We start from the raw sequence: 16,101 nt of genomic DNA, 5'->3' as shown, positions 1-16,101 counted from the left end.
GGGCGTGGCTTACACCATTACAGGTGGAGGGGAGCCTCAGGTAGGGGGTCTGGGCCATGCAGCCCTCCTGGGCACAGAGCTCTGGTGACTGGTCACCTGCTGGAACCAGGGAGGTGGTGACCCACAAATAGCAAGGCGGCGGGCTCCTGCTGGGGGCCAGGGTGACAATGGGCAGGGCCCTTGCCCTGGGCAAGGCTGAAGGCAGCACCCCAGAGCTTGATCCCGAAGGAGGACCCCTAGGAGCGGTGAGTGCGTGTCAGTGCCAGGCAGGCCCTTCAGCAACCTCAGGCCATCTCCACCACCCGATGGCTGGGAGGGAAAGTGGAGTTAGGCACACAAGACAGCCTCTGGCAGCCGGGCCATTCAGTAAGTGCCCGGTGCCGTGAAGAAGGTGATGATGATGGAGGAGCCGCCTTCTGGGAGGAATGTTCCAGACCCACGGCTCCCCAGACTGGTCCAGCCCTGCCTGTCCAGTTAGAGTGTTTAGCTGCGTCCAGATTACTGCCTCAGGAGGGCAGCCACTGAGATGGGGGCCCAGGCTTCTGCCCAAGCAGCCCCTGAGGTGTGGGTTGTCCTTGCCAGCCCCGCTAGGCTCCGCAGGCCTTTCACAGACTCAGACGCTCCTACCACCCTCCTACTTGGCTGTCCCTACACTGGGGGTTTCCTCCTCTGGGAGGTGGCTCCGTCTCGGGTCTCAGCAGAAATGTCCTCTCTTCGGGATACCCTGACACGTGGCGTCCTCTGTTGGCCCATTTTCTTGTTTGTCCTCTGTCCCTCCCCTGGACTGAGCTCTCGCGGGGGCGGGGGGGGCCCATCTACGCCTCTTGTTCCCTGCTGCACCCCCAGCTCCAAACCAGGACTGATCCTGCTCTCTCTCTCCACCCTAGGCAGAGCTGAAGCACCGCTGCCTGTGAGCCTCACATCCCCCTCCCAGGCCCAGCCCCCAGCAGGGCAGCTCTGCCTCTTGATTCTGACTACGGGTCCCTGCTGATGGGGACACAGGCATATCCTGGGCCTGAAATTCCACCTTAGTGCCCATCCCTTTGGCTTGTCGCAGACATTCATAGAATGTCTGAGCCCAGCCTCATGCTGGGTGCCGGGAACACAGGGTCAGCCTGACTCGGAGAATCGCAGTGTGGGAATGGAATGATGGGGCCGGGGACAAGGCCAGTCGCTGCGGAGGTTTCCTGTGACAGGGCAGAAGCAGGGGCTGGAGGAGATGCGATCTCTGGCTCAGTGGCTGCTGTCACGCTTGGGTGGCCGCCACCCACTCCTCCCACCTGTGCCCAGGTGGCCCGGCACCCCTGCTGGGACGCGTCCACATTCCCTCTCTGGACCACTGCAGGGACACAGGCCAGAGCCGTGGCCCGCCCCTGGCATGGCATCCCCCCAAGCCCCGCTGTGTGTGTGAGGCCATCAGAGCCTTGGCGGCCCTTCCTTAATGCACGTCCACCTCCGCCCCGCTGGGTTTTTGGATCTTTTTTCAGTATAGAAATTTTTCCACAAACAAAATCTTAGGAGAAACTCTACTGTATGAAATCGAAAAGCTGAGAGCACCTCTTTTTGATTGTTTGTGGGGGGCTGACCCAGGCTTCGCGACCTCTCCCCGTCGTCATCTGTCTGGTCCCAGGAGCATCCTGGGGATTCCCCAGAACTTGGTTTGGGGACACCTGTTCTGAGTTCGCACAGTGCCCTTTCCATGGTGCGTTGGTCTGTCTGCATCTTCCCCTCTTTCCCTCCCCAGAGCCGCCCACCAGAGCCCCCGCTTCCTCCGCAGATGCCTCAGTGTCTCTCCTGTGGCCGACATTTGTCCTGCCCCTCAGCAGATCCTGTTTGATTCCTGCCGGGTGGTCAGGTCGTTACTCTTCCAGGCAGCGTAACAGACCCTTTAAACACATGAGATCCTCGCTGCAGCTCTGGGACCTAAACACCTGCCTCCACCTTGTTTCCTCCCGCTGCCTCTGCACACGGAGGCCCAGGCGCCTGCCCCCTCAGGTCGTGTCCAGCACCCCCCAGCACCGCCAACCCCACCCCCCATCCCTGGCTTGGGCTCAGCTCCTCTGTGGCTCTGCTCCTCCCTTTCCTCCTTCCCAGACTCTCCCCACATCCCACCTCCAGCCCACCTCTAGCCCCTGAGGCTGGGTCCCTCCAGCCACTCCCTCCCTCTGTCACCCAGTGTTTAAGGAGCCTCTGCACCACAGCTCACCGCTGCTCCCCACCCAGGCCCTAGGTCCCAGGCTGGATGCCCCAGGCCGCCACCTCGCCTCCCGTACCACTGCTGTCTGGATGAGCACCGTCCCCTCTGCTCCCGCTGTCTCCTCCCGAGCCCAGCCCCACTTTTCCTGCAGCTCCCTGCCCCCTCCTCCCCAGTCCTGTCTAAACCCACGTGTTCCAGTTCAGTAGCAGCTAGCACGTGTGCCTATTAAACTAAAATGTATAATTTTTTTTTTAAGATTTCATTTATTTATTTGACAGACGGAGATCACAAGTAGGCAGAGAGGCAGGCAGAGGGAGAGAGGAGGAAGCAGGCTCCCTTGCCAAGCAGAGAGCCCGATGCGGGGCTCGATCCCAGGACCCTGAGATTATGACCTGAGCCGAAGGCAGGGGCTTTAACCCACTGAGCCACTCAGGCCCTCCCTAAACTAAAATTGAAATCAAGTGAAATGTAAATTAGTTGCTTCGTCTCCCAGTCAATTTTAAGGGCTCAGTAACCACATGGGGCTAGCGGCTGGGGTGCTGGACAGCGCAGCCAGAGTGTGCTGCTGCGGGGGCTCTGGACGCTGCTCCTGGCCACCCTCGGGCACGGGCTGATGGTGTTGTTGTACTCAGAGCCTGCAGGGTCTGGGGCTCAAGCCCGTGCTACCCCCTCCCCCAGCCCCCGAAGTGGAGTCCGCATGGGTGTGCACAGGTGAGCAGAGTAATGCTCGGAGCTTCGGTTTCCTCATCTGTAAAGTGAGGATCGTAGGTCCCCAGTCCAAGGACGGCTGGGAGGGTCAAGTGTATGTAAAACAGATGCTGCCAGCTGGTGCATAGCTGAGCTCGTGGTGAGCGGCGGCCGTGACGTTAACGTGAATAATGCAAGGTAGGGGCCCATCTCAGGAGGCAGGGGTCACAACGGCAGTGAGCCTCAGTGCAGGACAGTGGGAGCTGCTGCAGGCTTCAGGGCACACCCGCCCCACTGGCTGAGGTCTGAGCAGGACCAATCTGTTCAGCCTCCAGCACTGTCCACTGGGACATTCTGAGCTGGTGGCAGTGTTCTATGTCTTCACTACCTGTGGGCTTCTGGGGACCAGACACTGATGTCCTCAGTGGGCCCATGACCAGTGGGGAAAGAGGAGGAGGCCCCAGCGAGCCGAGGGCAGGTCCCAGCCTTGGGAACCAACTTTCTCAGGCACATGCTAACCGCTCTGTGGGCAAGTTCTCAGGTGACTGGCAGGCGGCTGGCAGCTGGCGACTGGCGGGGGCTGGCATCAGGCAGAGTGGGGAGGGGTTTGGAGGAAGGAGAGTGGGCCAGGGCACATGAGTTGGTTGGTGAGGGGGTGGGGTTCGCCATGGAAAGAGCTCCAGAGCATGGGCATTGGGCTGAAGCTTTAGCCAGCCCTCTGCCTTGCAGCTAAGCCAGCAGAAGGAGTAGGGCCCAGATCCTAGTGCCCAAGGCAATGGCGTGGGCACCCCATCTGGCTGGTCCAAGAGCTGGCTCCCAGTGTAGCTGTGCCTCTCCTTTGGGCCTTGGTGTCCTTTATCTGTGGATGGGAGCAGCAGCAGCTCCCATCTGCCCCACGGTGAACAGGGTTTGCCAGGATTTCGCAGTTCCTGGGCAGCTGGGGTTCTTGGCCAGGGCTGGCCCTTTGGGCCGACTTCTCTCTGGGAAGTGCTGGGGAGTAGAAGTTCTGGGGACTGGGGGTCAGGGTACAGCAGATCTCCCTCAGCCAAGCTGTTCGTGTTTAGCCTGGGGCAGAACCCCTAAATTCAGAGGCCCGTTGGGCCTCATGTCTGCCGGTCGCCAGGTGCAGGGTGCTTGGGGAATCTCGGTTTGCATCTGCTTCATTACCCCAAGCCCTGTGTGGCTGAGTGAGTAGCTTAACCTCGAAGCGTCCATGTCCTCATTTACAAGATGGAGACTCACATACCTTCCTCTGGGGAGGCCCCAGGAATGGGCCCCTGATTTCTCCAGCTGGTGCAGGTGCAGCACCTGGCACACTGCGTGTTCTTGGGGAATGTCTACCAGGAGCCTGGACGATACGCTGGCAGTGGGATGACCCCCGCATATGGCTTGACCCTTATGGAGCTCTGCCTGATGGACAGCAGCTGAGGGAAATGATGAGAGCTAAAGACATAAACATAGCATCGTTGTTTGTCTTGCATCTTTCCGGAACTCGGGAATTTGTCAGACTCTGTAGCTGCCGCCTCTGCCGGTCTCTCCGTGTGGGATCGTGGATCCTCACATGAGAAGGACTCTGACCTAGCCTCAGAGTCTTCTGATTCCTCAGGCGCTGACTTGTTCTGCCTGACCCCAAGAGGGGACCTGGAAGCAGTAGCAGAAGCTCCAGGGAGGCTGATGTAGGTCAACAGAAGGAAGAATTTCTACCAGCCCAGCGTGCTTGGAATGGGTGGCCCTAAGATTTGGTCAGCAGAGGCCAGATGGGCACTTGGCAGGGGCACCAGCCTGGGGTGAGGATTTGGACAATGCTCTTACTCTGTGGCCTTTCAGACCCCAGGAAAGGAGTCTGGACCCTCTGTGGGCCTCCAGATTCCCTGGGCTCTGAAAGCCAGATGAGTCACTGAGAATGCCCCATAGGGTGATGGGGGCCAGTCAGTAGTAAGCAGCCTTCCAATTGGCTCAGTCCTTTAACAAAGCTGGCCAGGAGCAAGGCCTGGCATGTTCAGTCATGTCGTCTGCATTTGGTTGCCTGGCAGGAAGGGCAAATGGAAAGAAACAGGAATTTTTAGAGCATCTGCCAAGTGCTGGGCTCCATTCAGGATGCTTTGAAACCGTGGCTCATCCATCTCTCCCACAGTACTGCAAGGGAGAGAGCGTATCTTCCTTTTGCATCTAAGACTGAGGCTCAGAGAGGCTAAGTAATTTGCCTGAGGGCACACAGTAGATTACAGGTCTGAGCTTCAAACCAAATCTTCCTGATTTCCAGTGACAGTGAAGGCCAGTGTTCATTGAGCACCTACTGTGTGCGTAGGCACAGTTACTGGTCCTTTGTGTGGATTAATTCATTTGTTATATCTCCATTTTACAGAGAAGGTACTGAGGCTGAGAAAGGTAGGATAGCTTGCCAATGTCAGAGGCAGTGTTCAGAACTGACACTGCAGCTACTGTGCCTTCCCTGTGTGATGGGCAGAGTCTTTGGGTCACATAGGGTAAGACTAGAATGGGGTAGAGATGAGCACAGGGAGGCAGACTTCAGCTCAAAAATCAAGATCCCCTTTCAAGCAGATGAACTAGTTGGTGGAGAGAGAGGTGGAGGGGGGTGCATTCAGAGGTGCCCCTAGGCTGGGGTTTGTAGATGGACCATTTCCTGCCCAAGAGTGGAGATAAGGTGAGCTGTGCACCTCCAGGATTTCCCCCAAGGCATTTTCAGAGCATTCTGAGCACCTGCTAGGTGTCACACCCCTTTGCTGCTGGACACAGACCACAGCTGATCCCTTCTCTCTCTCAGTGGAGGAGTTGAGTGCCCCATGGCTGTTAAAGAACTGAGGACACCAGGGATCAGGTGTCATGAGGCAGGCTAGGAAGGGGGCCAGAGTATGGTGGGCAGGGAAAGTGGCCATTAGGACATGAGCCACTGAACCATGGAGGAGGCTGGCAGGGGGCAGTGAGAGGCTGGTGGAGGGTATTCCCAGGGCTGAGCTAGGACCCTGGTTAGCGCAGGATAGCTCAGGACCATGGAGAGCTCCACGGGAGCCAGCCGTCTCTCTGATGACAGCTGTCAGGGTGTGTCTGAGGCTACTGCCATCCACGAGACTACTGCCAGCCTGGCCAGGCCCACAGTCATAACCTGTGATCTCCAGGGACCACCTGTCCTCTCTGGCCAAGAGCCGCACCCCTGGACTCAGCCTGTGCCCTGACCCTGAGATCATGGATGGGTTGTGGGGTTCGGGCTCATCTGCTTTCCTCCCTCACCCAATCAGCCTTCTAAGTAGAGCCCAAAGGAAGACTGCACCAGCAGGAGAAGGAAGAAGTAGGAAGAGGGAGGGAAGGAGGGGCACCTTCGAGGGTGTGGTGACAGCCACAAGTCAGCACAAGAAGAGGAGGCCCAGGGTGGGCTGATCCTGCCACCATCCTGGGTCAGGTTCCGCCGTAGCCTTCCCCATCCCTGATTATCTGCTACCAGGAAGCACCAAGCCCATCCCTCCCAAACTTCATGTAGGAGACCCAGGCCCCTGGGATGGTTATAACTCACGGAGTATGTGTGAGGGGTTGGGACAGGCTCCTAGAGGCCCTGAAATTTCTCCCTCCTTTCCCTGGCACCCCCAGAAGCAGGGTGGCCTGCCCCAGCCCCTCCACCATCAGGCTCAGGTTCTGCCTAGGCCTCACTTGATGAGTCCCCACCGTGCTCCTTGCTCCTCTGAGATAGGACAGCACCCACCACCACCAAGGCCCTGGCTTTGCCAGGAGCTCACCTCCAAGCCTTTACTCCTACCACACCCCCACCCGAAGGTTCTCTGCCAGGCTGGGATCTAGCAATAAGAGTAAGAAGAGTTAAAATTTATTTTGTAGTCACCTATGCACCAGGCACTTTACATGGATTTTATTAAACCCTTGTTTTATAGATGAAGAAAAGGAGGAAAGTTGTGAACTTGTCCGAGGTTACACAGGTAGGAGATGGCAGAGCCAGGATTTGTGGTCTCATTCCAGAGTCTGTGTGCGCAGCAGTGATGGTGAGCACACGGAGGAGGCCCACGGCAAAGCGGGGTGCTTTTGTGGAGCACCTGCTGTGTACAGCTCCCTGCGGCAGGGAGCTGGTAGTCCAGCTGGGAAGACAGGGGTCAGGGGACGTGAGCTTAGCATGGCGAGTTCACAAGTAGGGTGGAGGCAGGCTCCCTGTGGAGCAGAGAGCCCGATGTAGGGCTCGATCCCAGGACTCTGGGATCATGACCTGAGCTGAAGGCAGAGGCTTAACCCACCGAGCCACCCAGGTGCCCCGAGGCCAAGTATCTTGAGGTCCAGGTTGACAGTGGTGATATAAACCCAGAGGCTGATGGCGGCGGGCTTCAGGAAGGGTGTTGGCAGAGCTCAGTATGGTTCTTCCAGGTCCTAATCCAGGGCAGAAGCCTCTTGGTTTCAAGAGAGGCCAGCCCTGACACAAAGCAGGCACTGGAGAAATAGTGAATTTTACCGAGATGAGTAAGGGCCTAAGTATGGCCTCTGAGCTGCCCAAGGTCATCCTCAGCAGCAGGAGGGACCTGGACAGGGGTTTCGTCCTCAGGGAGCTGCCTGCCTACGCCTTGGAGGGCAGTGGGCGAGCCCATTAGAGACCCTAAGTCCTTCCTCAGCTAGACTTGCTTCTCCAGGCAGGTCCTGGCCACCACACCGGACCTGGGGTCCTGAGTTTGGGCGTGGGTACAGGGGGCTAGCTAATGCATGCTAGCAAGCAGGAGTGGCAGGGAGAGAATGGTGAGCTGGAGAGTGGCCCCCCAAGCCAGCTCCTCCTCCCAGAGCCCACAGGGGCATGCCCGATCCAAAGCATTGCTCACCCCATCTCCATCCATCCTGTGACGCTTCTAGACCAAGCATACTATAGAAAGGACATGAGATTTGGATCCAGAGACCAAAGTCAACAGCCAGGCTCTGCTCTGCCTTTAGCTGCGAGATGACTGGCCACACCCCTCACTCAGCCTCAGTGTTCGCATCTGCTGGGAGGGTTGCCGCCTGAGGGTGAGAGCGAGGACCTGCAGACCCCGCCTGACTCCAAGCCCAGCTCCCCTGTTCACCATTTCCGTGAAGGCTGCTGAGGGGTGGCTCCACCGCAGTCCGAGGCTTCTCTGTCCTTCAGGGTCCTGACTCCTTGCTCACACTTCACGTCCAGGTCTTCAGCAAATCCAACAGAACCTGATCACTTTCCGCACCCCCCCCACCCCACACCGTGGTTCAAGCCTCCCCCGGCACACCTGGACAGTACTGGGTCCTCCTCGCAGCGCTCCCTGTTCCACCCTGCAGGCAACCGCGTACTCGCAACAGAGCAGCCCAAGTGTGTGTGTGTGGACCAAAGTTGGGTCATGTTCCTCCGCTGCTCAGAATCATCCTGAAAGCCACATTTCCTGCCGTGGCCCCAGCCTCTGCGTGATCTGGGCCCACCCTGCCTGTCTCCCTCCTGAGCACTGGCTGTCCCTTCTGCCCAGAACCTTCTTCCCCTGCCCCCTGGTCTTCATCAAGTCTCTGTCTTCTCAGGGAGGCCTGTGCTGAGCACCCTGTTTGCCACTGACCCCCAATCTACCTCCTAGCCCTTCCCCAGCTCTTTTTCTGGAGCACGACTCTTTCTCATGTATGGTATTTCTTGACTCCTTTCTTTCTTTCTTTTTTTTTTTTTTTAAAGATTTTATTTATTTATTTGACAGACAGAGATCACAAGCAGGCACAGAGGCAGGCAGAGAGAGAGGAGGAAGCAGGCTCCCTGCTGAGCAGAGAGCCTGATGCGGGGCTCGATCCCAGGACCCTGGGATCATGACCTGAGCCGAAGGCAGAGGCTTAACCCACTAAGCCACCCAGGCACCCCATTGACTCCTTTATTTCTAGTTGATCGCAGGCTCTGGTCCCGCTCACCGCCGTGTATGCTGTGTGGAGGTGGGGGTCCTCATCTGCCTTGTCTCCTGGGCTACCCAGGCCTAGCACGGTGTCTGGCATACATCGGGCTCTTGATAGGTAGTGCTGTGTGAGTGGATGATAAGGGTCAGCTGACACCCTCTGGGGGTATTGTGTGGGTCAGGTGTGATGGTGGTTGTTCCATCTACTGGTCTGTCTTTACTGGCCGCCGGTAGACTCTCTGTGGGTATTGGGTTGAGCGTGGCAGATGGAAGGGGCTCAGGGCAGGTTTGCCACTGGATGAAAGCTCTCTGGGGACCCCACAGAGTCTGACATTTACTACTTACATGACACTGGGCAAGTTATGTCACCTTTCTGGACTCGGTGTCCCTAGCTGTGAGATGGGGATGACAGCAGTACCCGCTTCGTGTTGAGGATTCAGTGAGGTCTAGTGTGGAATGTGTTCGGGACAGTCATTGGCTTGTAAACATCAGTGACCGTCAGCTTTGTTGTTAACACCTGATGGGTTCTCGAGGAAGCTTTACAGTGGAGGTAGAAAGTCTGCCAGCTGGGCCTAATTGGGCTCCACGGATTTATTTAGCCACAGCTGGGCCACCTGGAGGGCTACATCGCAGCTGTAAGCGGGGAGGGAGGAGCAGACACAGGAACAGAACTGTCCAGGTGGCCTTTCAGAAAAGCCTTGTCATCTTTCTGAGTCTCCATTTTCCCTATCTGTAAAATGGGTGGTTACGTAGCCTCCCGGCGGGGATGGGAGTTGCATGAGACCTCAGGAACCGGTGCCTCACTTGTTCAGTTTCCTACTTAGATGCTGCTCAGTCCAAAAAAAAGTATTTCAAGCACTTACTGAAATATATGAAGATAAGGGATCGGGCCCAGAGGAGTAAGACTGAAGCTGAAAGTGAAGGTGCCCCAGAAAATCTGGTCTGTGAGGCAGTGACTGGCTCCTGGCCAACCACCAGGTGCTTCGGCGTCTTCTAAACAGCCCGAGCAGTGAGGGAGGCGCACACACTTCCGTGATTCTCTGCAGCAAGCCAGGCTGGGGCCTTATCCAAAGCCCGAGTGAAAGGGAGATCCCAGGCACTGGTGAGTCTGTCCTCCGAAGGGCACATCCGGCCAGGTGTAACCAGATCCTGAAAGCCAGCCTGGCCAGGAAGCCAAGGGACAGCTGGGTCAGGGTGACCCCCCATGGGGCTGTGGGGGCCCTTCCCGCACAGCAGGGCCACTGCTGCTGGGGGAGTGAGTGGGAGCGGCAGCCTGGCCCCACCCTCCAAGGTCAGGGCCAGTTCAGCCCCACGGATTGGGGTGTGCTCGGCAGCCTGGCCCCACCCTCCAAGGTCAGGGCCAGTTCAGCCCCACGGATTGGGGTGTGCTCCGTAGAGGCAGGTTCCAGGTGGGAAGAAAGGGGCTGCCAGAAGGATCAGGGTTGCCTTTACTAGGTCCTCGGGGCCCTCTGGTGGGTCAGTCTGGAGGCTTCTGCTGTGCTGACCTCCGTCTGCAGTGTTGCCTGATGCCTGGTCTCTGCCACAGCAAGAAGTCCCGTCTACCCATCTTTATCGGGCTTCTTGCCCCTCCACTCTCCCCGCTGGCCTGGTCTGCCTGGTCTCACTTTGCCAGAGGAGGGCTGGGATCCATTATAGGGAGAGGAGGCCGGAAGACCTACTTGCAAATGTGGCCGAGGAGAGCCCCTCCGTCCTGCCTTCCCAAAAGCCAGTGGAGGCTACTGGTGCCCTCCACCCCGCCTGCCCTGGGACAGCTGACATTAGACCCCACTCCGGATTGTGCTGCCTGACTGCTGGCAGTCAGTTGGAGGGCTGGGCATTCACACTGGAGGAGGTGGGTCCCTTCGGATCTGATAGCCCAAGTACCCTGGCCTCCGGACTTGGTGGCCACTCCACTGTTCCTCACCACCTTACTCAGGACTCCTCACCGACATGAGGCTGGGAAGGGGATGGAACACAGGAGTCCACCCAGGTTCTTGCCCCAGTTTTGTAATATCAAGTGGGTCCCTAAAGCCCTGTAGGTCTTGGTTTCGTCCTCTGTAAAATTAAAAGAGCAGAAAAGGTGGTTCTTAAAATTTGTTCTAGATCAAACATTTCATGATTCTGTGCCTTAGGACCATATAGCTTAAAGAAAATGATGTTGGAATCTTCTAGCCTTGAAAATATGGAAGTTTATTGAGCACCTGCTGCCCACTGGGAACGCTGTACCCATTTCACAGGTGTAGACGCTGAGGTTTAGAATGGCGAGGAGCCTTGGGGCACCTGGGTGGTTCAGTGGGTTAAGCCTCTGCCTTTGGCTCAGGTCATGATCTCAGAGTCCTGGGATTGAGCCCCACGTCGAGCTCTCTGCTCAGCAGGGAGCCTGCTTTCCCCCTCTCTCTGCCTCTCTACTTGTGATCTCTCTCTCTCTCTGTCAAGTAAAAAAGAATGGCGAGGAGCCTTGCTGAGGGTCACAGAAGTTTGAAGCCAAGTGTTCATGTTTCTACTCTCCCCTGCTGTCCTGAGTTAGGAAGTGGAGGGGAGAGTATGGTAGCAAGGCACCCAAACGACCCAAAGAGAAGTCAAGAGAAGCCACAGAAAGGAACATTTGAAGGGAAAAAATGTTCTATGTGGAAGGATATTGCCTCACTCATGGGGATCTATGGAAGGGAAGATGAAAACACCAGATGCCAACGGCCAGGGTCTGTCCTAGTCCCTCCCGAGACTCAATAGATCATCCAACCAAGTCAGTGGTCCTACCTGGGCCAGTGGGTGTAGCCTCCCAGGCCGCCGGCCCATCTGCCTAGGCTCTAGGCAAAACGCGCTGGACGATAGCAGTCAGAAGTGCGTCCTTGCTCCCCATGTTCATTCATGAGATAAACAGCGCATCTGAATGAAGTAGAGACTTTAGTTAATAGTAACGTGGCCATTTCGGTTTTCAAGTTCTGACAAATGTACTATCGTGGTATAAGATATTAACCGTGGGGGAGACGAGGAGTGTAGAAGAACCCTCTGTACCATCTCTGCCACTTTCCCGATACACTACGAATATTCTACAATAGAAAGTTTACTTAAACTGTAAAAAAACAATATACAAAGCTTTCCACTCCACAGCCATAAGCTAATTGATAAATCAAACTGTGTAAGTGAATAGAATGGTTATACTTATGAGTCACTCATGAATAGAGAGTGATTCGTTCAAAAGAATTGTGGATTACGGTGTGGGATTTAAAAGGAAGTGGTGGATTTATTACTACTGATATGAAAATCTCTTTAATCTGTCCTTGATTGAGGAAAACAACTTGATTGTACTTAGTGTCCAATATGATAATATTTATGAAAAATAGGAAATCAAGAACAGAAATATTGCATATGAAACCAGCAACACACCTCAAAGAGATCAAACTGTTTATGCCTGGAGATCAATCTAGAAAGGGATAACGAAGGGGAGCTTTTACTTACTCTTTTATTTATTTATTTATTTTTAAAGACTTTATTTAGGCAGGCAGAGAGAGAGAGGAGGAAGCAGGCTTCCGGCTAAGCAGAGAGCCCGATTCGGGGCTCGATCCCAGGACCCTGGGATCAGGACTTGAGCCAAAGGCAGAGGCTTAACCCACTGAGCCACCCAGGTGCCCCTACTTATTCTTTTAAATATGTCGGAATTAAATGTGTTTCCTTGAGGCCTATGAACTTTTTCAGTGAAAAGGAATTAAAAAGATTTGTTAAGGGCGCTTGGGTGGCTCAGTCAGTTGGGCATCTACCTTTGGCTCAGGTCAGGAACCCCGGGATCTGGGGTCGAGCCCTGCATTGGGCTCCCTGCACAGCGGGGAGTCTGCTTCTCCCTCTGCCTTTCCCCTGCTCAGGAGCTCTCGCTCACTCTCAAATAAATAAAATCTTAAAAAAAAAAAAAAAAAAAAGATTAGTCAACACTTGCACAAAAGAAAGAAAGAAAAGGAGAGAAAAAGAGAGGAAAGCACCGTGGGCAGGGCAGGGAGGGGAACCACACAGGGCGCCTGCAGCCCACTCTGCTCCTCCCTTGGGGCGGGTTCTGGGCTGCAGAGTTGGGCTTTTCCCAGGCTGCATTGTTCCTGGTGCAAAGTCTAGCCATGAAACTGGTCTGGTCAGGGTAAGCAGGCCAGGTGGGGAGGATCAGGCTGCAGATGGCCGGGTGGGTGTGGTGACCTGGTACTGAGGGGAAGGGCTGTGGAACAGGTGGTCCTGAGCGGGGAGGGAAATTTCCTTGATGCCTCACCACCGCAGGGTACTTGGTACAGCAAGTTGGACTCACAGGCTGGCCTCCTGGGGACCAGGAGGTGACTTCCTGAAGGGGCAGCAGGCACCAGCCAGGACATTCACAGACACGGTGACAGCAAAGGCCAGGGAAAAATGTTCTATGTGGAAGGATATTGCCTCACTCATGGGGATCTATGGAAGGGAAGATGGAGAGGGGCCTCAGGCTCTCCTCACCCAGATCTGCAGACCCCTGACCTGTGTGCTTTATCCTTCTTCCTGCAGGATGAAGATGAGACGCTACAAGCTCTTTCTCATGTTCTGTATGGCCGGCCTGTGCCTCATCTCCTTCCTGCACTTCTTTAAGACCCTGTCCTATGTCACCTTCCCCCGAGAACTGGCCTCCCTCAGCCCGAACCTTGTGTCCAGCTTCTTCTGGAACAATGCCCCTGTCACGCCCCAGGCCAGCCCGGAGCCGGGCAGCTCCGACCTGCTGCGAACGCCGCTCTACTCCCACTCGCCCCTGCTCCAGCCGCTGTCCCCAAGCAAGGCCAGCGAGGAACTCCACCGGATGGACTTCGTGCTGCCTGAGGACACCACCGAGTATTTCGTCCGCACCAAGGCGGGAGGCGTCTGCTTCAAACCAGGCACCAAAATGCTGGAGAAGCCCTCCTCGGGGCGGCCCGAGGAGAAGGCCGAGGGGGCCGAGGGGGCCGACGGCTCCTCCGCCCGGGGCCCGGCCCGGCACCTGCTGAGCGCCCGTGAGCGCCCGGGGGCCCGCGGCCCGCGGCGCAAGTGGGTGGAGTGCGTGTGCCTCCCGGGCTGGCACGGGCCGAGCTGCGGCGTGCCCACCGTGGTGCAGTACTCCAACCTGCCCACCAAGGAGCGCCTGGTGCCCCGCGAGGTGCCGCGGCGGGTCATCAACGCCATCAACATCAACCACGAGTTCGACCTGCTGGACGTGCGCTTCCACGAGCTGGGCGACGTGGTGGACGCCTTCGTGGTGTGCGAGTCCAACTTCACGGCCTACGGGGAGCCGCGGCCGCTCAAGTTCCGCGAGATGCTCACCAACGGCACGTTCGAGTACATCCGGCACAAGGTGCTCTACGTCTTCCTGGACCACTTCCCGCTGGGCGGGCGGCAGGACGGCTGGATCGCCGACGACTACCTGCGCACCTTCCTGACGCAGGACGGCGTGTCGCGCCTGCGCAACCTGCGGCCCGACGACGTCTTCATCATCGATGACGCCGACGAGATCCCCGCGCGCGACGGCGTGCTCTTCCTCAAGCTGTACGACGGCTGGACGGAGCCGTTCGCCTTCCACATGCGCAAGTCGCTGTACGGCTTCTTCTGGAAGCAGCCGGGCACCCTGGAGGTGGTGTCGGGCTGCACGGTGGACATGCTGCAGACGGTGTACGGGCTGGACGGCATCCGCCTGCGCCGCCGCCAGTACTACACCATGCCCAACTTCCGGCAGTACGAGAACCGCACGGGCCACATCCTGGTGCAGTGGTCGCTCGGCAGCCCCCTGCACTTCGCCGGCTGGCACTGCTCCTGGTGCTTCACGCCCGAGGGCATCTACTTCAAGCTCGTGTCCGCCCAGAACGGCGACTTCCCCCGCTGGGGCGACTACGAGGACAAGCGGGACCTCAATTACATCCGGGGCCTGATCCGCACCGGGGGCTGGTTCGACGGCACGCAGCAGGAGTACCCGCCGGCCGACCCCAGTGAGCACATGTATGCCCCGAAGTACCTGCTCAGCAACTACGCCCAGTTCCGCTACCTGTTGGACAACCCCTACCAGGAGCCCAGGAGCACGGCGGAAGGTGGGCGGCGGCCCAGGGCTCCCGAGGGAAGGCCCCCCGCCAGGGGCAAATCGGATGTGGTTGAAGGCTAAGGCTGCGTGATCTCAGAGGGACAGGGGCAGGGCGGGGGCTGGCAGCTGCCTCTCCTGATGTTTTCCTGCCTCCCTCTGCCGTCTGGCTGGTCCTTGAGAAGACCGGGAGTGGATAGGTGGAGGAGTCTTCCCTACTCAGGCCCTCGTGAATCGGGGTTGGGCCTGTGAGCTCACAAAACGTCCTTCCCCATCAGGAGAGGGGAGTCCAGCCCTTCGCACTCCCAAGAGCCCTGTGGCCGGGAGGTGCTGGTGGAGCGTGCATGGTGGTTGCTGGGTAGTGAGGGAGGGTGGGCAGGGTGGGGAAGGGAACCTGCAGGAGCTCCCCAGGGCCAGCAGGTGGGAGCTGCAGCCCCAGCCAGGAAGAAACCTACCATTTGGCCTCCGGGGGCTTTGGACCTGCAGCGGAGAAGTGGACGTGCCAGGAGGTCCTGGGGCTCTGTAAATAGATGCTTTTGGCTCCAGGAGGAAAAGGGGACACCAGGGCGGGAGGGGAGGAAAAACAGCAGCCAGCTGGGAAGAACTGCAGTGTTCTTGGGAGAACTGAGCCAGAAGGAGCTGAGAAATCTGCCCCATAGTCTGTCGTCCCCCGCCCCTCCGTGCTTGACAGCACCTGTGGGGTAGGCGGGGTTCTGCAGAAGTGCAGGGAGTCTTTATTTTTGTTCCAAATCTGGCCTTGACATTCCTTCTTTTCTTTTTATGTTGCTGTCTTGTGGCAAGGCGAGGAGTCCAGTTCTCAGGGTGGGATGGGAGCCAGAGGCTAGACCATCAGCCAGCCCAGTAGGTTGGGCCTGGGAGGGGGCGTGGGGAAGGAGATGGTTCCCCATCACCCCTTCCCACTGAAACCCACAACCCCAGCTCCCCACCATCTCTGGTAGGATCACCCTTGCACCCCTCCTTGGGGCTGGCTAGAGTCAGGAAGGCCCACAGGGCTGCCCTGGGCCCAGGAGGGACTTGAAGGTCAGCTGTATGTCATCTCATTCCTCTTTGCCTCTTGAGGACAGGGGATGTATTGGTTAGAGTCTAAGCTGCTCTAATTAAGAGACCCCAGAATACAGTAATTTAAGCAAGACAAGCTTGTTTTTCTAGCTTAACTGTCTAGAGAGCGATGGTCCACATCCAGTAAGGCAGCTCTGCTTTCCTTCATATGCACCTTCCACTTCTGGATAGAATGGTTGCTTCGGTTCCCACCATCACATGTGCATCCCAGCACAGGGGAAGCAGAG

General features: G+C 57.2%; 1 protein-coding gene across 4 annotated transcripts in view; it reads left to right on the top strand.

The window, feature by feature from the left end:
- Positions 1–15,449, top strand: part of MGAT3 (beta-1,4-mannosyl-glycoprotein 4-beta-N-acetylglucosaminyltransferase) — a 31,127-nt gene extending 15,678 nt beyond the window's left edge. For all 4 annotated transcript variants that reach the window (XM_032882965.1, XM_032882966.1, XM_032882967.1 and 1 more), the window contains exon 2: positions 13,267–15,449. In XM_032882965.1, coding sequence (XP_032738856.1) covers positions 13,267–14,878 — 1,612 coding nt within the window. In that variant the 3' untranslated portion in view covers positions 14,879–15,449. The remainder of the gene's footprint in view (positions 1–13,266) is intronic.
- Positions 15,450–16,101: the final 652 nt, after the last annotated feature.

The sequence above is a fragment of the Lontra canadensis genome, unplaced genomic scaffold, assembly GCF_010015895.1.
Source record: "Lontra canadensis isolate GAN:19392208 unplaced genomic scaffold, GSC_riverotter_1.0 scaffold84, whole genome shotgun sequence".
Taxonomy (NCBI): domain Eukaryota; kingdom Metazoa; phylum Chordata; class Mammalia; order Carnivora; family Mustelidae; genus Lontra; species Lontra canadensis.
This window is presented reverse-complemented; position numbering and strand designations above follow the sequence as displayed.